This window comes from Phlebotomus argentipes, unplaced genomic scaffold (genome assembly GCF_947086385.1).
Source record: "Phlebotomus argentipes unplaced genomic scaffold, Phlebotomus argentipes genome assembly contig_17, whole genome shotgun sequence".
NCBI classification, from domain to species: domain Eukaryota; kingdom Metazoa; phylum Arthropoda; class Insecta; order Diptera; family Psychodidae; genus Phlebotomus; species Phlebotomus argentipes.
This window is the reverse complement of record NW_026776166.1, coordinates 523703-548496: the sequence shown is the minus strand read 5'-3', so window position 1 is coordinate 548496 and position 24794 is coordinate 523703. Positions and strand designations below refer to the sequence as shown.

Here is a 24794-nt window from a genome sequence, read left to right as displayed (position 1 = left end):
GAAGGGGGGCGGCGTCGCGTCGCCCAGTTCCCAGCGCACCGCTTCCCGTTCCCTGTCGCGTTCGCCCACCATAGGGCCACTGCGCGAGGTGTCTGCACTGAGTCACTCCGCGTCCTCGCACGCCATCATCTTCCACTTACCGCTACATGAGTCCACTCATCCTCCGCTCACTGCACAGGCGGCCTCAGGACACTCCGCTCCCCGGATCCCCCGACCGCGGGCCCTCCCTGCGCCCCCGAAGCTCTCGTGTCACTGTTCAGCAGCTCACGCAGGCCTATTCTCATAGCGGGACTCACGACGCTCGCCACCCGTGAATCAGTCATCCCGCGTCTCGCTCGGCCGCCGATTCCATGTCATCCTGGAAAGACGAGAAGGACAGACTGTAAACTCCGATTCACCCATTTGGCGAAAGCGTGTGCGTCTATTTTAGTTTTTCTTCAATATTTCCTACACAACAGAACGAATTGGGGCAATAAAATTAATTGCCTCTCCAACAAGAGTTGTTTCTCACATGGTAATTTTATGATCCTCGAGTTACCATGCTAGTATTGCCACTACACGCACCCAAAATTGTTCATCATACGTCTCAATAATCTCAAACGTCTGATTCTTGTGTAGATCTTGACTTTATTGCACGTTGAATAAATTGATTAAACTTCCGCAGCGAGATTGACATTTAAGGCGAGAATGGGCGGGGCATTCGAATGGGCGGAGTCATTTTGAAGTGGAGAATTTTTCTCCACTTCAAGCGAAAGAAATGCAACCATAAAAAGTATAAAATGACATGTTTTACTTATTGATCCATCTTTGGGAAAGGAAACAAGTTTAGGTACTTTGCAGACTTTCTTTCACTCTCTCTCTCCCTTTCCGGGGAGACTTTTTATGAGGAAACATTCGGAAATTGACATGAATTTAGTCATAAATTGGCAGTCTCTCGGTTTCACCCGGTTTCAAAGTGAGGAAACTGAGTAATTTGTAAAAAGAGCGTAGAAAGATCGTAGAGGAAAAGTTAGGCAATAATGTTGAAATTAAAATATACGAACCATCAAACTGTATTAAGAGAACACATAAGTTTGAAAGTTTTCAGTGAAATGCATCCTGGAATTTTGACATAAAATTAATTGCGGAAGCAAGACGACAACATGAGCATATTGGTTGAATTCACCATACGAAGTGTGTAGGGAAATTTGGGCAATTCTCCTCGTGTACACTCCACTTTGTATGTATCTTGTTAGGGGAAATAAAATACACAAGGAGGACATGTGATTTCATGTCAATAGAATATTGAGCGACATGCAAATGTTTCTTTCAATTTATTTGTGCTTTCGAGTGGATTTTATATCGCACATTCTCTATACTCTTTTTTTCCTCTCCTTTTCCCCAAACTAAACTACACACACACACACTCGTGGGGAAAATTGCTGGGTAAACCATAAATATTTCTTTTCCCTCCGCACACACTTCAGCTCAAATTTGTGTAATTCATCCTCGTGAGCATGTGAATTGTGAGGACGCTGAATGGGAAAAGGAAGTGGCATAGCAATGCACTTGCCGAGTGCACAGGACAATGAAATTGTTTCCCCTTTGGAAATGAGAAAAAGTGTTGGAGTTGTCGCGCATTTTGTGTCACTTTTCACCACCATCCATCTTTTAGTGGTTTTGCCATTGCACGCCAGCTGCCCCGGGCAGTATGTTCGTGGCACGATCCGGGCAAAAGCCACAGAATTCACTTTGGCTTCCTGCACAGGGTGAAGAGAATGGCTCTGATGCGCCATAGAATGGGACAAGCGAGCGAGTGGAAGTAAGTCAACGTGTGTCTCGTTAGTAAAAAGTCTGTGTTTCATCCACGGTGGATTTTCTTGAATTTTCCATGATATCGTGACATGTCGAAATTAAAATGCCCTGCTGTTCTTTCACCCTGCCTTCCATGGAACATCATTCCAACCACCTCGTTGAGTCATTTACCATTCACTCTTCCATTCGTTGAAATTTCTGGGAAAAAAAACTATCTCCCCAGAAGCTAATAGCCAGCAATTTACTAATACAACTTTTTTACCTCTTTTCTCACAAAAAACTTCTGGATAAATGCAGTTTCACTCGTAGGGAAAAAGGCGCCACACTTTTTTTTCTGTCATGTGCGAAGAGGTGAAAACTTTGCCATTTGGTAGATAAAGAAATAAATGCACTCAGTGATCATTTGAAACAATTTTTCCGGATGAAGGGAAAAACCCGAAGCGCCATGTTCATTTCCCTTCGTCCTGAGAATTCTGCGGTGAGCGTCAAGGGGGAGAAAAACCAGGTAAAAGAGTGTTGCAAATATTCTCTCCGCACATTTTGTATTTCCGTTCATATCCACTTCTATCTAATTTCCTGAAAGCCGTTGAACCTGCCCGACCGAGAGGGTGGGTGAGAAGAGGGTGGTTTTGCGCGCGGAAAACAGAGCACGTGGCATTGGCGGAAAAGTCGTTTCTTGGGGCTCGCGATGGTAATTCGCGATAATTGGAGAAATTTAAGTACACTCTTTCTAGTTTAGACAAAACGCAGGTGAACACGCAATAGAAGTACATCCAATTATATGCAAAATCACACCTTCCCATCCTTCATCACTTCTCTTCGCTGAGCGCACATTGAAAATGTCGAGAGGGTGTGATTCTAATTAGAATTACAAATTCCCCAATGCAAATTGGCACATTTCTTCGAGCCCATTGCATGAGTCTTCCTCATCGGCAAAGTTTAAGGTCATATCAAATATATGTGTTTGAGTATAAAAAAAAAGGAAAGGGCGTTAAAGTATTAATTTACTTCTCTCTTTTTACGATTCACTTCATCCTGTTGTGTTTTTATTGCAGAGAAAATACACTAATGGTGCGCTTTTTGCTCTTCGACACTTCTTTTCCATTCCGCAGACGATGGCAATCCCGCCTTGATGGTGAATTGAGAGGAGGACACATAAACAGTGGGAAAGACATAAAAGTACAGAGTTTGTGTTCTTCGGATATCGAAGCAATCTCATAATGAGTTTAGCAACCATAAAGCTTTATGCTTTTGCCTATTGATGTGCATGAATGTTTTCAATGAGAGTCCATTTCACACTTTTCCACTTTATCTGGTTACCCACAATGCAAAAAAGCTCAGATGCCTGAGTCAGATAGAAAAATATAAATTTGATATCGCAAAGTGGCATTCAGCAGTGCAGAAGAGGAAGTTGAGAAAGCTTTTTCATACAGTCAGAGTAATGGTTGATCCTTGTTCACAAATCTCATCGATTTCAGAAATATATGAATAAATACATATAAAGAACAATTCAGTGCAAGTTTAAAACGTTGCTTTCAATACTTTGAAAAATTATTAGAAATTTAAATGCATTAGAGCACCAATATGCTTCTCTAATATTCCAAAATTGAATGAAATTGACACAGAAATCGTCTGCCTGAAATCAAATTCAGCTCGAGAAAGACAGTCAATAATTGAAAGTTCAAATTGATTTCCATTTGAGTGGAGATTGTTATTAAATTTCGCCAAACCACACGAGAGCTCTTTCGCCACCGCCATAAACTGCATTGGAACAGCATAATATGTTATGGAACATTGAGTGCGGATGTTAACTCCCCGATCCTGAGAAGTTCATGTCAGAGAAAGACCAAGTTCTTCCCATTTCCTTCAACCCATTGTGCTCTGTCACTTCCAACGTCGCATGATATAGCTTTTAATCAATTTCATGTAACTAAAACTTCCCCTTCTCTCGGCTCTTGTGTCTGATGGTGGCCCACAGCAAACCGACTGTGCGGTGAAGAGGCGTTCTCAAGATCCCTCGTGGCTTTTGCAGTTTCGGAGGTGACAAAGTGAGTGTGTTAGCAAAGGTCATAATGCTCATTTCCTCTGATTGAAGGCGCCCTTTTCCGTCCCTTCTGGCGGCAAATCGACACGCTGAAGTGAGATTTGATGAAGAATTCCATTCTGTCTGTCCTTGCACCTCGTGGGGCGCCCTCGTGCGCCCCCGCGCTCTACCCGCAGAGGTGAGAGATGGTGAGAAAGTTGGGAAATTGTGCGCGCATGAACAAAGCTTTTGGTGCTCTGTGTAGAAACTTTTTGAGAATCAATACACAAGTGGGAGAAAGAAGACGAAAGCGTATTTCCCGCCTTCGTTTTTTTCCCTCTGCTTCACTCTGTCTTTCCATCCCGAACCTGTGTGACTGCTCTTCCTTCCGGCTTTGCGGGCGTAAATCAAGGAGAGAGAGGCAGAAGTCGCACCGTGACAACAGAATTCTGCACTTCTTCTCTGCCAAGTGATTATCTCTTAGCCAAGAGCCAAAAGCTGTCGCATCTTCCCGAAAAAAGATCACTCTTTTCAATGTTTAATCGTCGGTCGACATACACCAGACGATGATGGGTGAAAAAGTGCGAGAGAAGCGCGTGAATCCCAAGAGAATCATTTCAATATAACACACAGTCGCAATGTACACTGTACATTGCCAGAGAGAGAGTGTGACACATTTTGGGCCCCAGAGGTGTCACTGGGCGACTAATTAATAATTTATGTTCCACGGAAGAGTGCCACCTAAATTGCTAAATATTGAATTTCCATCTTCAACCCATTCCACACTCCCTTTGCAAAATTCAAACTCAGCCCATAAAGCGATTCTCTCCCAAAATTACAGAACATCCGCCGATTCGCCTCAATACGCGCCTTATTGCAAAATTTATGGAAGAAAATCCCCAATGGAAGTTTTTCCGCCAACTCTCCCTTTGTGACTCGTTATCAGTTAGCGAGATAAAGTTTGCACGAGTCGAAGAAGAAGAAGTTGTAATTGGTAGGATTCTATGGTGATATATTTGATGGATTAAAATAAACTTAAACTATATGCTCAAAAGTTAATTAATTTTCGGTGAATCCCAACCATAAAATACCTAATCGTAAAACAACCAACCGTTTAATACAAATTACACCGAATGGAGCACTTTATTGCACTGACATTACACGATGTGATGGCTTTTTTCTCTCTCTCTCTAAAGGTGGAAAGTTTAATGAGAAAATGAAGAAAATGGCTTTTGCGGTGATATTTTCTGAAGTGGAAACGAAACATAAGATATGAAGTGAAGGGAAAACAGCCCCACAACAGATCGATAATTGTATTCATGTGTGTCTCAAGTACACATAAAGGACCAATAAAATATTAAGTGCTGTACATGGCATTAGAGAATCGACCGAAAGTGACCCCGTTGGGCAACTTATTTACTCTGGTATAATTTCCAATTATTTAATTTTAAACATACATAATTGATGGCGTGCTATAGCAACGAATTCCTACATTGAATTCACCAGTAATTCGCCGATAAATGCCTTTTCCCCATGTATGTGAATTCAATCTTTGTCTATTATTCCAGTCTGTGTTTTCTGTCTTGTGTCATTGACATGTACATGGAGAAGGATAGTCGCAAGTTTTTATACTCCCACGCTCATTTCTCGCGCTTCCACGCGAAGTCAATTTTCATTTTTACCACCCTCATTCAACACGTCTGCTTCACTTTTCATATTGTTCACTCCGCTGATGATGTTACACGTGAACGTGATTGATATCGTCAGAATTACATGGCTCTGTAGTCATTCCCAACATTTTCGACAATGTCAATAAAAGATATATATATACAATTTTCGGCGAAAGCTCTTCATGTGAAATGCAACAGAAAATCCTCTTCACTATTCACACAATTGTTGTTTTTTCTGCCACTCTTTCATTAATCATCTATCGAGAGAGTGAAGTTTTGATAGCAACAAGTAGTTATTGAGTGTGAAAAATTATTTAAAATAAAATCGAGAATTTTTTTTCATGCCTGTCAACTTCGTGACAACACGAGATGCGGGAGAAATAATAACATATTTGCATTTAATGGACAAATTAGCGGCTAAATTTACAAATAAGTAAATTACACGATTGGATAGATAATGTTAATATATGCATACTGCTTTCCTTTGTCGCTATAATCTGTAATAATTGCATTCTATTACGATAAATTTCTTGATCTTTTCATCTAAATATTTTAATACCTCCGCAAATTGCATGATATTGAATTTTGATAGGAAACTTTTCAAGGAAGTGATGTTATTCAAAGTCATAAACCGGAGTTTATGGCTTGTGCAGCTTCGGAGTCTGCATCAATATCCACGCTATCTGCAGTCTTCATTGGCAAAAAGTGACTCATCTGCATAAAATATTCAAAATTGAGTCGCTTAATCGAGTATAACAATAAATCATGATTGAGGGAAAGATTTGTTCATGGATTCAAAAGCTTGTTCAAATAATTCTTTTCTGAGAATCAAATTGAGAGTCAGTGAATGGTAAAAGCGTCTTGATTGCCTCCTTGATTAGCTATTTTTCCCAAATTGTGTGCGCTTGAAATAGATTTTTATTGCACACTTTCTTCAGCAAAACGTGCTGCATTTTTCACCCAGAATGAATCTAATTCTTCGCGACTAATTGAATTTGATGGCACAGTCGGGGAAAAACATCTTTAAACTATCATATTGATTGCCTGCGTGATGTTTTGGGGCGTCTGGAAGCGATGCACACAGTCATGCATTTTGTGGCTTGACGAGTGGAAAGCATTGACTTTTCACGCCGTTCTGGATTGAGCCATTAGGTCAGTAAATTGTTGGCGTTCGCGGGTGAATTTATTACGCAGCTGTGCGACTCTCGTCGTGTAAATTGGTGTATTTTCGCCAAAATGACGTCACCGGCATCAGTGATCCGCTCACGATTAGATCACGAATGAGGAGTGAAGGAGATCAGTCATTGGCTGAATTCTATAAATAATGCTGCGCTCCGCTGGCTAATACGACACCGTTCTTCACGTGCGCGCTCTTATTTTTAGGCAAACAAACACGACGCCCGAACGGGCGAGCATGACGTAATGGAATCAGGTTTGGTGTGTCTCTTCGCCTTCGATTCTGAAGATGGGCGGGCGCGCATTGGAAGCACATAATTTTACATGAAAGATTCTCAAGGTGCGAATGCCATGAAACAGCTGCCGTCTGTCGCATATTCTCAGCATTCCTGCGAAGGCCACGCATAGTGTTTGATTCGCTCATGGCGACGACCCCTTTTCCCACTGACTCGCGGTCAAGTTTTGGCCGCGCAAGGATGAACTGAAAAAAAAACCCCAAATGGGACTCTCTCTCCCATCGCGCCTATTCCCTCGGCGACACAAGTCGCCTCCAAGCAAAACACACACCGAGAGTTGCCAAAAGAGATTTATGACTCTTCACGCCCAATGTTTTCCCCCCCGAAACCCCATTTTCAGCAGCAGTCGCTCGGATTATTATCTCGTGCTTTTGGGTAGAGAAATAAGACACGGCGGCTCGAGGATGGGTGGAACGGGGTTATCGTCAACATTCCGCGGATGCCGTGAGAAATAAAGTATCGCGCACTTGAATTTTGATCGTAAATACTTTAGCATGAGCGATTAGTGTGAATTGTAGATTTTTTTTTCTCTACACAAAATTCGTGGATTGTTGCGAAAAAAAATCCAATGGATTTGCGTGAGGATTTCCATCAATAATCCTGTGAGTACACAGGATCCTGTGACTTCATCAGATTGAGTGGAATTATCGAAAATGACAAAGCGGATCAGTTGAACATACACCGCACGGAGGCTTCCTGGAAACTGACGCCTCAATCTTGCTGAGCCATTCATTAAAGTCTCGGATGTGCGCGCTCTTGAATTCCGGGGAAATTGAAGTTGATGGTGTGAGAGGAGATGAGAGAAAGACATGCCCATCCGAAGTGAACATGCAGGCAATTTGGTGACATTTTATAGGTCAAGGAATTCTTTCTCTCCTCAAATTACACACAATTGATGCCACAGAAGAATGCCGATAAATGAGAAGGTGGAGATAAGAGATGATTTTCTTCTTCCTCTATCGATTTTCCCATTATTGCCTCCGTGGAGAGTTCTCCATCTCTCACCGCCTCGCCATCCTCGGCAACGTCGACGTGTCGAAAAGCTCGTGGACGGAGCGAGAAAAATCACTGTATAGCGGGTAACTGAACTTATTATACTGGCATATGACGTCATTGGCGCTGGGGAAAGCGCCTCGACGTCATGGGAATGACGTCAGGGCGGCAGAAGGTGCGCTTCTGCGCGCTCCAGCATCCCATGGGTGTGGTGTGAGATGACTCTCGAGACGGCAAGAAGGCAGAGAGAATGAGCATCGTCCAGTGCTTGAGCGAGTTTGTCATGCACAAAATTGCCTGAATTTCACCTCTGCAACTCTGCATTAATCACAGCAATCACTCACGCCTAATCGTCCTTGTGTCATCGCTCGACGCAGCCAAAAACGCTAATTGAACACTCTTTGGAGCGAATAGTTGACGAGGCAATTTTCAATGATGTGAAAGTGTCATTAATTCGCGCGATATCGATTCGGTCGCACTGAGGATTATTTATCAAACACACACTCCTCAACCCCATCGCGCGCCCACCTTATTCATCAAATGGCTCATATTTTATTTTGAATTTTGATATCCATCGCTAAAAGGGTGCTGTAAATCATTCACATGCATGGGACTCGAGCTGTGTGCGCCAATTGGATGGGGGAGAAAAATTGACAGTGGAAATCGATAAAATTGGCGATGGGAAAAGGAAACATATCACTTGCCCGCATGGATAATATATGAACACCCCGCGATGTTTGTGATGAAACACTCCCGCTGGGCGAATTCAGATGTGACAAGGAGTGAAGTGGAGCCATTTTTTGGCGGAGTGGAATAAAATCCTCTCTGTCAATCGCCTAATAAAAAAATGTAAGTGTGCTATGAATCGCCGAGAAATTATGCGAGGTCTCCAAAGCAGCACCATGCTCATCGATAGTCATGTGACGTGGCAAGTCTGGCAGGGATTCAAGACAAATAGAATTTAATTTTATTTTTGCAATTTTCGGCGGCACATCCATCACATTCCCTCTCTCTCTCTTGCGGCGAACACATCCAGGGAATATGTATCAGGTCGCTGCAGAAGCTCGTGCACTCTTTCAGAGGTGTTTCGATGGGAATTTCAAGTTTTATTGACACTGGAAATGTCTTTGCGACCAATACAAGAACATGGAATTGATGAAAGAATATTATTAGCTTCACTTCCAGGATTGAAAGCATCGAAATGGGACACCAACTTTTGCAGAGACCTTTTATACTGTTCTGTCTTCTCAGAACAGAAGGCGAATTAATAATATTTTCTATTCAATATCTTATTGATAGTACTGTAACATCATAGTTTGCAAGATCGTGCGAACAATGACGTATTAAGCATAGCCTGAGCACTAAGTGAGACTGTATTATTACATGACTTTACCACGGAACGTGCTCTCTATTCTGACTATTTCAGTCTCGCAAGTCTCAATTTCCTCGAGAGAGTTTTTCACCTTTTCTTCCTCGATTTCTGTTGACACACAGCGACACTTTGTGACACCTCCAAGTCAAAATCTTGAGGGGTCTTTTCTCAAGAATTCAAACATATAACATCCAAGTTGATTTCCTCAGGAAATTCCCGACGGAAAATGAAAGTGCGCGAAGACTAAGAATTTCACTGGGAGTAAATACAAACACTGACGCGCATCATAAAACGCGAGATGTAAGGAAATTCAATCCAGATCCCACACTATTGTTTAGCACTCCTTCAAGACTAGACAGTGAGTGAGAAAAGACAGTGTATTATCCATCAATTGGTTTATCAATCTCCCCTGAAGTCTCAACTTGCACACACCAACAAAGCTAATTATGTAGGACGATCATCTGGCTCTGTGAAACAAGCTTCAAACGCTACAAATTTATGGACTCTCTCGTTTTCAATTGGGCCATTAAAAGTATATAAAGCACATGGAACGATGAGCGCTTTATAAATAAGCGTGATAAATCGCCGAAATTAGATATATTGACATTGAAAATGGCGCTAAAGGAAGCAAGGGAGAAATCAGTCAAAAGCCATTTCGAAGAGCATCGCTCAGTGGAAAAATCGGTGAGGCAACTCTGGTGAGCAATTAATATGTTATTGGCAAAGCAGGTGGTTACCTTGCCTTCGAGCTCTCATATGTTTTTCTAGGTCAATTTTTCCATACGCACGCATTCGCACGATGGCGCCAAAAGACTGCGCGCGGATTTCCACGCGAGGAGCCCCAAAACAGCTGTGATATGAAATTTATGCTCATGCATTGCCATCATTAATCATTTTCACACACTTCGGGACATTGTACGACGGATGCAGCTATACTTCTTTCGGCCAGTGTAGAGCCCAGCAATTGGGCGAAAGAGTTGAGGTTTCCTCTCGCTAAATCAAAATCATTTTCACTCTCATGAGAGAACATTAGCGGAAAAAATCTTGGCGCAAATAAATAAACACGCAGAGATTTTTGTACACACCGTTGTATCTGATCCTCAAATATAAATACACAAGGAATTTAATGTGATTTTTCACACCGTTTTTACGCTTACACTATCTTTTTTTTTTGCATTTCGTCAGGAAAAATCATTTGAAATTCGCTTTGCAGCTATTGTGCAAATTTATGCTGTCTTTTCTTGGGGGAAATCACACAAATTTTCCAGCAATAAATCATTCTTAGGGAGAATTTAATGGATGATTAATGAATTTCTTCACGTTTTATGCATCATTTCTTCTCTTCACTTTTTAAAACATGCATTTGCTGATACTTAAATCTCCCTCGATTTTGTTCATGCTTCAAGCTTAATCCACATGAACTTATTCGGCGAGCGTGAAATAGTTCCCAAACTTTATGCCACGGACGTCCCATTGGACTTGTGTTTTGTGCAGAGTGCGAAAGTTTGGGGCCACACTTGGTGGTTTTTGTTGTCATGGTTTGTCAAACACTGTGGAGACACACAAGAGAAAGGACTCATGAAGTTTTAATGGTCATTGTCGCGACCCATCCACTTGAAATTCGCTCAATACAGCGACAACAATTTAATGATAATAATAATGATAATGTCCAGACTTACAATTCTCCTCCGTCTTTTCTCCGTTCGCTGTGATGCATTAAATTTTCCCTCCCCATAAAACTTACAAAGACATCAAGAGACACAGACAGGAAACTACAAATTTTTCCTTTGCTTCACTTTCCCAAATAAACCTCATTTTGAAGATTTTGTCTGTGTGTTTTCTTGTAATTTCGCAATGCTTCGCGCGATGTGGAATCTATAAATCTCAATTCCTTTTATTGCAAATAAGATGACATGTGAAAATATCTTTCAATTTTAGTACGAAACATAAAAATTGGTTCTCTGCCAAGACGACTGTGTGAGATAAGATTTTTTATAAGCAATACGCGACTTTTACTCCCAAAGTTCATTGCGCAAAGTCTAGGATTTTCCAAATGGAATTTTTAAACTATCGTTTAGACTAGTTTTACTATTGCATTTGGTGTTAATATCTACTTTTTTCCTAGCTTCAACAGTAACTTTTCCCATTATAATTGAGGTGAATTTGCTAAAAGGAGTGTATTTGTTGACTCGTCAGACGAATGGCGGAATTGCGAGTAATCTATCATCACTGCGATGTGACGTGTAATCAATAAGCACGCGTGGGCTTGAAGTGAAGGCGAGTTGCCGGTCGATCAGAAAAATAAATACTATTAATTATAATCCCTCTTCATCTCGTCAGCACAAACACTTGGAATTTCACTCTGGCGTGTCTGCATGCAGAATGTTTTTTCTTTCGGCACAGCCAGAAAGTCGAAAGTTCTGCATTGGATGGAAGTTGAAACAATGAGATCAGAAAGAATATTCCACCACTTCCGACGTTTATGAGCGGAAGGATGACTATAACGGAAAGCTCAAGTCACAAAATACAATCAAGATGACTTTTTTCCGCTGTGCGACAAAGTGGGGCGAAGAGGGAAAATAGCGGAAAATCTTATGAGTCGAGTAAACGACAGCGACACAGTGTTAGGAAAAACTATTTTGAGTCTTGTGGCAAAAATACTCGAGAGTCAGGTGGTTTTTCAATCTTTCCGTTTCTTCTTTTTCGCTATAAATACCCTGAGTTTTCGTGTCAAATTATATTGTCTCGATTAACTTTCCTTACTTCTTTTGCCTCCTCCTCAATCATTACACTTTTTTTTTGCGTGCGCCATTCCGTGTGAATTTCAATGAGAACACAAATCACATCCTATCCTCTCGCAGGAATTGAAGAAAATCCCTCTGGCCATCCGCGAAGAGATCTCAATATTTGTGTTTACACACATTCAAACATCTTTACATTTGCAAAATTCATCAATCATCGTCTGGCCAGTGCATGAAGCGGTAAAAAAAATTGAATAATCTCAAGAAATTGTAAATTTTCCTCGCGCACGATTTCTCGCGAGACTTTCCGAGATCATCGAAGCCGCTTGTGGGAAACAACTGTGAATTATTTATCAAATTTTATAATTTTGCCTTTCGGTTTTGTTGTTGTTTCACGCGGGAAAATTTGGGTACATTAAGTCTCTTGCCAATAAAATTCACATTCTTCTCTGCGCTAAAGAGAAAATGAGCTGCTACAGAGTGGCCAGAAGAGTGATGTGTAAGATTTTCACGAAATTACAAGCCAAAGAAATAAAAATTGTGCCACACACACACACACACGTCGAAAAAACACTCTCTTGTGCGATGCTGAGAGACGCGAGACGTCGAAATTTAATCACAGGATTGATTTTCCCGTGAATTTTCAGCAATTATGCTTCTTACATCGCGATGTCCTGGCAGTGAACGTGTGTTCTAAATCCCATTGCGTGTTTTCCTCAGCCTGAACTCCTTTCATGACGTGAGCGCGCTCTCATTGGAGGGGCACAAAAAATATAGCTCTCCTCATAATGCTATTCTTTGTCATGAGCCCAAAAATTAAATGAATTGCTTGCCAAGGATGAAGTTATTTGCCCCCAAACTTCCCATGGACCACTTTTGAGGGCGCGCAACGGGGATGCTTCATGTCTCTGATTCATGTGAAGCCGGCAAAATGGGCGAATGTTGGCGAAATACAGAAATATTGATCCTCAATTTAATAATTGTGAATAATGCAGAGAGAGCGAGTGGACATAAATAATAATTTCGAGCCTCCGCACATTACAGCACATCCAAGCAGTAAATATTTTTGCAACTCTTGTCACTGGACATTTTCACAAAATACTCATAACAGCACTTAAATAAAAATATTTCATGTGGCACAATTTGTAGAGCAACCTCAATAGAGAGAATTCAGAGTGTTCATTTCATAAATTTAGGGGAGAGTGAGGCGATATTGGACCGGAAAGTGTTTTGATTCTATGACATCCGAGAATGATTTTTGGGCGAAGCTTTAATCTACAATCTCTTAGTCAATGTAGCTCTCTTTTCTTCTATTTGCAAAATTCCCCAATTTCAAGAGCGATAAGCATCAATTTCAGAATTGGAGTTGGAAGAGTATTTGCAGATTCTGCGATTGAGCTGAGATAATAGAGAGAAATCTCCGTGAAGCAATCTTTCTATTGATTTCGCAGAAAGAACACCCGGAATTTGCTTATTTTCCCGAGAATGCAATGCGAGAATCGACAACAAGACGTCCCAAAGACACTCCCGAAGAGACGATAATAGGACTTCAGAGTTGAGCTGAGAGTGAAATCAATAGGATCCTTAGAGGATATGTGTAGTGGGATAAAATGGACTTAATGTGGAATGAAAGCAAAGAGTTTCTCCGGCTGATTGAGCTGCCGAAGACTTCTTTGGGCCGCTGTGTGACAGCAGAATGTCGATGGTCGGCTGGGGGCGTAGCGAAAAGGGACTCCGAGAGGTGAACTCAATTGTACTGAGTTAGGCTCTTAATCCTCCCCATCTAAATGCCAAGACTCCTCCACTCTGAGCCTCGGGACACAAATACCGGCGGGGGAGGCACGAAAGAGCAAAAGAGTGTCAGGAGAGCGGAAAATTGCAGAAAATCCTCCCATCTCTGGCTCTATTATCTTTCCCATCTCACATCCGCCCCTCAAATGTCGACCTCATCAGGATTGCACGCGGTGGGATGAGTGGGGATAATTGCCGGGGATGTTCTGGTGGTATTTCGCGGTATTTTTCAAACTATTTTACAACCATCGACAGGGGAGCAAATGGTGTCTCGCGCGCGGATGGTGATTGAAGAGAGCTTTTGTGTGTTGCATGACAGAAAAATGGAGGCGCCTGGTGAATCGGTAGGAGAGGAGACGTTAATTGAGTAAATTAGTTTTGCCACTCATCCACTTCATTACAAATATACACCAGTGCTTCCTCAAACCACCTCTAGAGTCACTTGGCTCATCAAAACTGCCGCCCTCAATGCCGCATTGGTGCGATAGAAGGAGAAGGGGAACAAATGGGAAATCTAATTGAATTCTCTCGTGTATTATTATGAAAACGTCTATTTGCTTTAGTGAAAATTCTGCCTATGTGAGTGACAGGACAAAGGAGGGCGCAACTCTTTGAATGCACTTTGTGTGAAAAGTGCCACATTTGCTACGCATTACCAGACACTTCGCTGTGTCTCTTCTCGAATTTCTCGCGTCTGTAAGTTGCTTCTGTATACACATTTTATCACTTGCAGCAAGACTTTCGCATCAGAAGATTTCGTCAGTTACGCAAGTGAGGATAAACTGTAGAAGTGAGCAGTTTGTGGGCGGGGCATTCCAGTGGGCGGAGCTTCGATGTGTGATTGAATCGTTTCAGTGCATATTCACACCACGCAAGAATTCACAGTTGATTTACTGGAATATTGTGACATGTTCTCTTTACACTGCGATGAGTTTTTGGCTCACTTTGTGGCCACTGAGTAAATTATTGTTTGTTCACATGGAGTGGGGCTTGGAGAAAGACGAAAGAACCATTTTTACACTCACGAAAGTCTCATGATATGATTGATACCATTAACCACAAATTCATTCATTGTTGAAATGCGCCAATCAATCTCTGCAATTGCACTTTGACAGGTTATGCAAATCTATTTATAAGTCTGACAGCAATGTTTCCTGCGGCTTCACAATTTGCTAAAGCCCTGGCAAAGTGCACACATAATGTTTGTGGGCGTAGCATAATGAATTGGTGAAATATTTAAATGAGGGGAAAAAGGATTGCCGCGTTGTGTAGGAAAATTGGCTTTGGGAGGTTTGTCAACAATTCTCCGTTCGGACGATGACGCTCCTTCGCCCTCAAAAACGACGAGGACGAGAGTTGGAAGAGCTCATGGGGGAAACGCTCGTCCGGAAGTGCAGATAAAATATAAAAATTCCGTGCCAAGATCTTTGGGGAGCACACGAGAGTGGGACAGTTTTCTGCGGGAGAACTCTCCCCGTCTCAGGGATTATATTAAATAATGCAATAATAAACTTTTATGCAAGAATTCTGGACCGTCGAGAGATAAGTTGCCAGACGTTAACCCCATAATTCTTTATAACCCAACAAAGAGTGGAAGGAACTTTTGTACTTTTGAAGGAGCATTTTATCGTCTCCTGGGCTTATCTTTGGTCTGCGCGCTCGAGTGATGCAGGAACTGAGATGACTTTCTGGGAATTCTCTTGAGAAGTGCACGTCGCGGCGGTGCGATTTGGCTGACGGCCAAGGTCGCCGGCTCGACTCACATGTCCACAATTTCATATTCACTAATGATATAGCGCCACAGTCTCCTTTCCTCCCCCTGAATTGCACAGTGTGGGTGTGAATGTTACTTCGCAAAATGCATCGCACTTGCGGACGTTTTCAGGAATATTCACGGTGCGAGTGATGGGAAAATGTGTGAGAAAATTTTGGAAAGGATGCCAGAAAATTCGCCACAATCCAAAGGGACTTGATAGATATGATTTCCCATCCAGCTATGTTCCAATTCGCCCGATGGTGAGAGAGAGTGTAGCGCGAGAAAATCAATACGACATATGAAATGCACTGCAATTGTGTACAAGAAAACCACCAACAATCGCATCCTGAGACGTTTGGCAATAATTTTGCATGCATATTAGAAGAAAAGCAAGGAAATGTCTTGCTATATTGTGGTGTAACATTTCGGGAAAGTAGCAATGATATGAGCAAATTGTGAGGAGAAATTTTCCAACCGAAATCTTTACCGCAAAATACACATTTTAGAGTTTAATTTTCCGTAGAGCTTCAGCAAATTTCACTCCTGCATTACTGCATTTTGATAAAAACAACATGGATTGTTCATGTTTCATTATAGTTAAGCGTGGATCTGATAAAAGCCATAATAATTGAACGTGTAACCTGATAAATATAAATGAAAGTCACAAAGTTCAAAGAGTTTAATTTAATTAAATTGCAGATATTGATGAATGTTTTGTTGTTGTTAATATTCACCAACATTTTAAAACTTCAAAGTTTATTATTTTTATCAGCAGAGAGAATATTTTTTTATTAAAAAGGGTTTTAATCAACGGAAAAAGCAGAACAATAGTCACATTTATTGACAATTTTCCACAGTTTGCATGAATATTTTGATTACTATGTCAATTGAATTTACCAACATTGTGATCTAGTTTTATATTTATCAATTTTCTTTACTTCCAATGAAAAGTAGCATTTCAGTGGGGATAATTTTTCACTTTTGCAAACATTCTTTGTGCAAAATCTTTGAACTGAAGCTTCAGTTCTCGGAATTGAAAGATTTTTTTTTTAAATCTTCCTCTGAAGAATATAATTGTTTGCACTTGAAGTATAAATCTAAAGTAATATCAACATTGTGTATCAAAGAGTCAGTCAATTAACTCATCTCCAGTCTTATCTGCACAAGTTTGTCTGTTTATTGTAAGGAAATTGCTCAATTCGGCTCAAGTATATGTTTTTAATCGATTGGGCACACTTCATTCGGGCTGATTTTCTCCGCCTCATTGCCAATATATCGCATTTATTTTAAACATTCAGCCCGCATATCTGCAGTTGAGGCACATTTGTTTGTTTGCCCCATCGAAATGGAATTATAATCACAGGGAGGCCTTTTGTTCTTGTGCGGCCACGATAAGCTCTATCTGTCGTAAAAGATGTTTTGTCGAGTGTCACAATGAAATCTCAACTGTAATCGCATCGAAATCCGCATGCCTCTTGTCTGTGCAGTGTTGTGTTGTATTGAAAATTGATACCACTTTTATTACCACACACACATGATTCACTGCATGGGTTGAGGCAGTGCTAATGGCAATGATAAAGTGGCAGTTTAATTCCTTCCAGGCGAGGAATTTCTCATGTAATTGTGATGTTTTTTTGGTTGAGGAAATAAAATATGGACTCACTTTGATATTTGGTGTCACTAAAATAGACGCACACGAGAGTGGATGATGGCAATAACCTTGTGTAGCTCAAAATTGCGCGCTCTTCGCCGAGTTCGTCAAATTATAAATAATATTAATGATAAATTTATTTATAACATTTTCCACTGGCAAAACCACATAACTAGAAAACTCTTAAGGCACTGGCTTTATGTGCGATGGCTCAGCTGGCATTCCCTTCGATGCGCCGCGATGATAATTAGCTCGAGAGAAGGTGCCCATTCAGGGTCGATACAGTGACTGGAAAAACCCCTCGTGTTGTCATTTGGGGCTGTGATTGAAATGGGGGTAGAGAGGGAAAAAAAAGAGTCCTCGAGAGGGAGGAAAAGCCCACTCGAGAGAGAGAGTGAGAGAGAGAGAAGGCCAGAAGAAAAAAAAAAGGATCTCAATGAAGGAAAAAGAGAACATTTGGAAGGGTGCGGCTTAGGCTGAAGGAGTGAACTAAGAAAAAAAAAATTACAATGCCACAAACAGGGTGAAAGGTTACAACTTTTCTCTCGCAATTTTTCCACTCTGAAGGTGTTTGTGTGTGTGTGTGTTTGTGGAAAATCCACTGGTGAATGGCGAAAAATATCCTCTTCTTATCCTTCCAATTTAACTTTTTATCTCATCTCACTTGAAGCTCCCGTGGTTTGAGGGTGTTTCAGGGGGCGAGGGGAGGAAAATCGAGTCTATTGCCTGCGGATCACAGGTTTGAAGAGACAAATAAGGTCAACAAGGAACATATTGAGGGCGACCGCGAGCGGGTGACAAGAAGGGCAGGTAAGAATTTTCCGTTTTTCCACCGCCCCCATTCAATGTCACAATTGAGGATATTTCCTTTGTGTGTGCGTCTGCTTTTCCCACTGGAAAAGTTGTGCGCGCTGTAAGGGACCATCCGCCCTCCTGCACTTTTGCCCTCCTCACGGCAACACGGTGACTTTCCGTGGGAAAAGTCGGGTCTGGGAAAGAGGCTCCTCATCGATCGATTTGAGGGCACACTTCGCCCTCCCCGAGGGCAGCTGAGGAATATTCCACACACAAACACACGGAAAAAAAAGACTTCATCGCAGCACATCGAATGGCACATTCCAGCCGAAACACCGAAATTTCCACTCACTTTCATTGACCACTGCCTATGGAAGCCTTTTCCTCGCAAGCCTCCTCAGCACTCGTCGCCAGTGGGAAAAAGTCCGAAATTCACGAGGACAAAGGGACTCACTTTGCACACTTTCAGTGGTGGAAAATGATCATCACTTCCCTCGCAATATCCCACTCTTTCCTCGTCTGTCTGCTGGACTTTCTGCGTACGTAAATTGGCCGAATTCAGCAATTCTACACCCACTTGATAGTAGTCAACTTGAGAGGGAGGAAAAAATCCACTTTGATAAGCCAACACAGACAGAGAAAGTCCCATTCAATCGCGACAGAGGCCGAATCTCGACTGCCTTTCTTGCGATACCAATTCCTCTTCTCCCTCGCGAGAGCGATGCTTTTTATCACACTCTCTCTCCACACTCTCGCTCTCCCTCTCTCGGGAAAAACACATTTTCTCGCACTCTCACGCGAGTTGTAAACTTGCGAGAGCAGCCGACTGTGCGCATGCGAGAGCTTTCTCGGGGAGGGCACATGCGAGAGAGCGTGCGAGAAAAGCTGGAAAACACAACTTTTCCTACCAATAAACTCCACCGCGTACTCCACAAACACACGTGCAGCGCCGAATGCAACAATTGCAGCACGCGTTCTCTCGCTCAGAGCTTTCCCGTGAGCTTTTCTTCGATCGTCAGGCGCGCCGTGGAAGAAGCGAAACACCCGCAATTCACAACATTTCTTTCTCCGCAACGATAAAAGTATGATTGATGAATGTTTTTTTAGATGAAAAAAAAACAGTTACAACTTTACAAATTCTCAATTATATTTCAAACATTTTGTACATAACTTCAGTGGTTGATTTTTTGGTAGCATGTTAATGAAAGTGAGTTTAGTAGAAAGATAATGAAAAATAATTGCATTTTCTTCATTTTATAAACACATTCTTACTTCATAATGTAACTCTGCAGAATACTCTCGTTGAATGACTTTATCTGTTGGAAGCAATTTCTCTTCTTGGCATCGAGAATAAACTTGGTCCAAATGTCATTCTTCTGCAATGATAGAAGTACAAAATAACAAGTTGTATCATAAATAAGGACATTTAACAAAAAAACTAATAAGAGTGCTCATAAATATTCATGAAATGTCTTTTAAATGAAACTAAAAACATTTCTTTCACCATAAAATCCTTAAAACTCTAACGAAATGAAAGATATTTGAGCAAGTGCAGAAATTCAACACTTTTAAAGCGATTTCTTGATCACTTCAAGTCACTGAAGACTTACTTTGATGCTGAGAAAATTGCCGCACACGAAGAATGCCTTCTTGGCTCTGGTCAGAGCCACGTTCAATCTCATTGAGTTTGCCAAGAATCCAACACTTCCCGTCTTCGCCAGCGAAATGATAATGATATCCCGCTCCAGTCCTTGATAGTCGTCAACAGTGCTCACCATCAGATTCTTGACAATTGGGCTGCAATGGACAAAAACGAATCTTAATCTTTCTCAGGCTAATTTCACAGGCAATTTCTCACTTCAAGTGTTTGATGAAGGTGTTCTTTTGCTCCGAATGTGTCGTGATGATGCCGTAAGAGTACTGACTTGTTGGCGCTCTAGTCATCAACACCGTCAACAGACAGCTCACAAAACTCAACTCCTGCGATATTGAGGCCCTGACGTGGCTCAGCAAATCCGGCACAGTGTAATCCAAGCTGAACACATTGTACGCCTTCCACGGGAAATTGCTGTCAATCACCGCGTCATTCGTCTTGAGCTGCTTGTCGTAGAATAAATCATTTGGGAATTGGCAGATTTCTGGATGCATTCTGTACTGTTCAGTCAAGTGCTTGATGGGAATGGAGTCAATGGTGCTGAGGCGCTGGAACAGCGAGCGACTGAGACCATGTTGTTTCGCTTCCTGCAAGAGTGACACATAAATTTTAACGACCGCACTTCCCAACACACTCTCTCTCTCTCTGTCTCTGGCAATATCTCAACATACCGGCGAAAGCACAGTGGCGGGCAGTTGAAGCGGATCTCCGACAAGGACCAACGATGACACGCCAAACTGCAGTGGAGCCAAAGTGTTCGGCTCAGTTGTGTCTGTGGCCTCGTCAACGATGCAAATATCAAATGATTCAACGCCGTATTTGAGCAGATTGCAGCAACTGCTCAAAGTTGTGCACACGACATTCGCATTTGCCAGCATTGACTCATTGATGAACGTCATGCCGAACTCCTCGCCGGCCAGGAACTTCCTCATTTCGTTGATTTTCCTCTGCAAATACGCAATCTTTGCCTCTCTTCCTGGCGTCTTCGAAAATGGATTTGTCACTTCCATTCTCTTCACTTCAATCTCCATATTTTTGATCTGAAAACAGACATTAAGAAATGCAATAATTTACACATTAATATCCTTTTGTGATTCATCATTGCTGTTTGAATTACCTTTCCTTCATACGTCTTTACACAGTTCTGATCTTTTCTGGTCTTGATCAGACTGCGCTTGTAGCAATTCGCCAGCGTCTCCAGTGAATAATGCTGAGCTGCGTAATCCATCTTCTCCTCGACGCCAAATCGCACAATGCGCATCTTTCTCTTCTCATTCTCACTCATGAGATCCCTCAATGAGCCCAGTTTCTGCGTCAGCAAATTCACCGCAGCATTGCTCTGTGCACAGATGAGGATTTTCAAGTCAGAGAAGAGCTTCTGCGGCTTGTGCAACAGCAATTGTACCACAAGATTGACAACGACGCGTGTCTTTCCCGTGCCTGGCGGTCCTTGGATCAGATTGATGGTCCCACGCGGATTCATGCACTGTGTGTACACCTCCTCGAGTGCCTTCATCTGCTCGCCATTAAGCGATTCCTGCCCACAGTACGAGAAAGCCTCCTTCAACTGATACAGATCTCTCTCCATCCTGTTGGGATCCAGAATCATGTTGCACATCGGCGAATGCTGGAGCTTGAAGAGTCTATCGAAGGCTCTGCAGTAATTCAATATGTTTGCGACTTTGTGAATACTAATCAGGACTTTCTGCTCATGAGCCTCGCTGAAGAAGCAAAATCCACTCTCAAACAAAATTCTCGATGCATTCGCGTCCACATAGCGCACATACATGAAGTGCGTGTGCGATTGTGGCGTCTGATAAAGAGCCTTCACCAAATCACCAACTCTCAGTGAACAAGGCCTCGAGACAGGAATCATCGAAGCTAGAAGAAAAAGGTGAATTTATATGAGTAACATATAGATCAATTAACAATCTTTTTAACTCACCTTGGATGATAAATTTCTGGTCTTCTTGAGAACACGACTCAAATTGCAGCAGAATCTTCTCTTTGGCCTTGTGCAGGAAGTTCTCATTCACCAAAACCGCCCACAAATCCAGAAGCATCAGAGGAACAATCGTGCTGCAATGAGAGTTTCTTCAGAACTCACTCACCAATTTAAGAAGCCCAAGAAGACTCACGTGATGTAGCTGGAGTAGGAATTGAAGGTGTTCGTGACCGATTTCAGCGGCTGCGACAAAGCCTTTGACTTGTTGATGCGCTGGCACGAAGGATCATACAGCCATTCGGGATTCCACTTTGTCACCTCATTTATCACGTCCGCCACTGTGTGGCAAACATCATCTTCAGGCTCGTCCGCGCAAGTTGGCGATGGGCAGAATTCAAAGATCTCCACCAGAGGTTCTGCGAAGGAAATCTTGGTTGTTTTTTCCACTTCTTGTGGCTTGAATGGCAACAAAGGCACAAACGGAGGGATTTCGGGGAGCACCACTTCCTTGGGCTGCAAATTGTGAGCGATCCTCTTCTTCTCTCTGCTATACACATTGTGACGAAGAGGAGAAGGAGTGGGAATCTGCGAAACCAGTTCAGCAGACCACGATTCCACACTTGGCGTGTAATCGACATCCACTCGACAGTCCACACTCTTGCGCCTCAGCACCATGCGTAACGGCAATTTATTCGACTTTTCGAGAGCCTCCATCGAGGCGTCGAAGCTCTTCCTGCGACTGGGAATTGGCCTCTTTGGCAGGGCTTCTGTGAGGAAGTTACCGCGATTTTCCGTCGTCAACTTAATCTTCGCTGGGGCGCTCGTCATGATGGCCTTTTCAGCCCCAATTGTCACCTTACTCGCCGTCACTTCCTTCAGCTTCTCCTTCCGGATCTCCTTGATCTCCTTCGTGCGCACAATTGCCCTCACATCCGCCCTCGTCGTTTGCGTGACAAACTGGTTGCGCACAGTCTTCAGAGACACTTTCTTCGTCGACTTGCCCATTTCGCTGGCACAGAATCCACGAAGATGCGCCCTTTTTCGTGGCTTCACAGGCGCCTCAATGATTTCCGGCAATCTCCTCATCACTGCATTCCTCTTCCTCAGTAATTCCTCCTTATTGCCAGCCGACGATGTTGACGGTTCACACTTTTTGGCCTCTTTCGGCATCGTTGTTTCTTTTTGCTTTTCTTTCAGCGTTGGATCTTCTTTTTTCTCACTCACGTGTTTCTTGGGAAAATCAAACAGATCGATTTTCAGCCTCTTTTCCTTCTCTGTTTTCCTGCTCTCTTCCTTTTCCATATCCCTGCTCTGTTCCTTATACTTGTCTTTGCTCTCTTCCTTATCCCTATTCGTCTTGTGTCTCCTGCGTTTCCTCCCGCGATTTGAGTCCTCCCTGTCCTTTGACTCTTTGGATGCATCATGCTCTTTTTCGACCGTCTTAGCTTTAATCTTTGGCTTCTCAGGCACAGCTTCTTGTTTTTCCTCAACTTTGTCCACTTCATCTTCACATTCCAACTGAAGCACAGGAGCCGAAGTCTCTAGCATCTCAACATCTTCTTCCTCACTCACTTTCTCGTGATCCTTCGGGCTGCTCGGCATTCTCAACGGACTGAGAACAACCATAGCATCCTTCAGCTTATATCCGTAGTCTGAGGATGTCTTCTTTGTCTTCACCAGCACTTCCTTGTGCTGACTCTGAGACAGCTTCGACAACCACTGATCCACATTGGTTTCCACTTCGTCCTCGTCGTCGTCCGATATCAAATCAATGACCGCGGGCGAGATCGATTTCGGCGGTTCCACAACACTCAAATCCATCTCTTCCTGCGCCTGACTTGTGTGAATCTCCTGCACATCGTCCGCCATTTGGGACAGAATGTGGAGAGAATACTTATTCTCATCGTCGATCGCGTCACAATCGATAATCACTGGATCTGGATCGATTCTGGGCGGTTCCATGCTTCCTCTCTTCACCTTGAACACATAAGCCTCTTGATGATTCCGCGCATCCGTCAGATCCATGTTTCCACCAATTGCAATGATGTCCCACAGCTTCACCTCGCAAGACGCGTCTTTCACCACTTCGCCGTTCACGAAGGTGCCGTTTAGGGACTGCAAAAAGACAGAGAAACCCAATGAATTCTACTTCACTGCAAAATTACAGTCAGCTTTGCTTACATTTAGATCTTCTATTCCGAGCAAATTTTCTCGCAACGTGAGAATGCAGTGCTTGCGAGACGCAAATGACGAGATTGTGTGAATATCCGAGCCAATGGCTCTGCCGAATATGTTCTCGCCTTCCTTCAGCGGTATCAGCTCAGCCCATCTGCCCAGCCTTTCGAGGTACCACTTGTTCTCGTCCATCGTGTGTCGCAGGGTTTCTGGAAGAAATACTGACTGATATTCATCAATGCGGGCACTTTTAATAGGCTACAAATGCTGTGATTGCATATTTAGGGGTTAGTGAGCTAATCGATTGATATGATCGCCAATTCCGAGAAAAAGATTTTGCAACAAACCCGCTTGTTGAAACTAATCCGACTTGATAAAATCTTGAAATTGGACATCAATGCAAATAATGTAGAGAATCGGAGAGCAAAAAATCAAATGATATTTTATGGCTTCTTGTCCTCTTGCAATGCCTGCATCGACTTTCCTAAGCCAAAAAAAACGCCGGCTTTATCAATTAAGTTTTAAGGTTAAGGCATTTATCAGGGCGCCAAACTCTGAGCACTTTTATTAATAGAAATATACGTATTCAACGATTGTGTTTTTATGGATTTTATTCTTCAGAAATGATATGTATCTGCGGCATCAGCAAAAACAACAGACGATGGATGAAAATGAAGATGAAACAAAATGCGACACAGGGAAGAACAAAAGCTGAATTTGCATTGCGGAAAAGAATGTCGTATATCCATTATTTCACATGATTTTTGCTAATCTCCATATAAATAAGATTCTCAAGGGTGTAAACAATCACTGGGTGGGATTTTCATGTAAAATTGCGGTGGGAAAATGATGGAAATGCGAAGAAATTCTACTCACTGTTAAACACTCCCTTTTCTCGCCTCAAACACTTTTTGACATTACTCCAACTCGCCTAAAGTTGACCTGCGAGAGTCGTCGAAAAA

The 24794-nt window shown here is 42.4% G+C and overlaps 1 protein-coding gene and 1 long non-coding RNA gene across 5 annotated transcripts; both read right to left on the bottom strand.

The window, feature by feature from the left end:
* Positions 1 to 80: 80 nt before the first annotated feature.
* Positions 81 to 18720, bottom strand: LOC132256738 (uncharacterized). The gene is made up of 3 exons (XR_009468229.1): positions 18411 to 18720; positions 17276 to 17356; positions 81 to 358 (listed from the first exon to the last, which is right to left on the bottom strand). It is a non-coding gene; the product is annotated as an uncharacterized LOC132256738 (long non-coding RNA).
* A 505-nt stretch (positions 18721 to 19225) lies between these two features.
* LOC132256730 (uncharacterized) lies at positions 19226 to 24776 on the bottom strand. Of its 4 annotated transcripts, none has more exons than XM_059753248.1 (9): positions 24709 to 24776; positions 23839 to 24057; positions 21851 to 23772; positions 21658 to 21791; positions 20830 to 21593; positions 20384 to 20752; positions 19917 to 20299; positions 19669 to 19855; positions 19226 to 19434 (listed from the first exon to the last, which is right to left on the bottom strand). In XM_059753248.1, exons 2-9 carry the CDS (start codon positions 24022 to 24024, stop codon positions 19327 to 19329), a joined length of 4053 nt encoding a protein of 1350 aa, XP_059609231.1. In that variant the 5' UTR covers positions 24025 to 24057; positions 24709 to 24776; the 3' UTR covers positions 19226 to 19326. The 4 variants fall into 4 exon arrangements, with proteins under 4 accessions (XP_059609231.1, XP_059609232.1, XP_059609233.1 ...); XM_059753249.1 differs by having other exon boundaries at positions 23839 to 24053; positions 24709 to 24726; XM_059753250.1 differs by lacking the exon at positions 24709 to 24776 and adding an exon at positions 24590 to 24608 and having other exon boundaries at positions 23839 to 24053.
* Between the last annotated feature and the right edge of the window lie 18 nt (positions 24777 to 24794).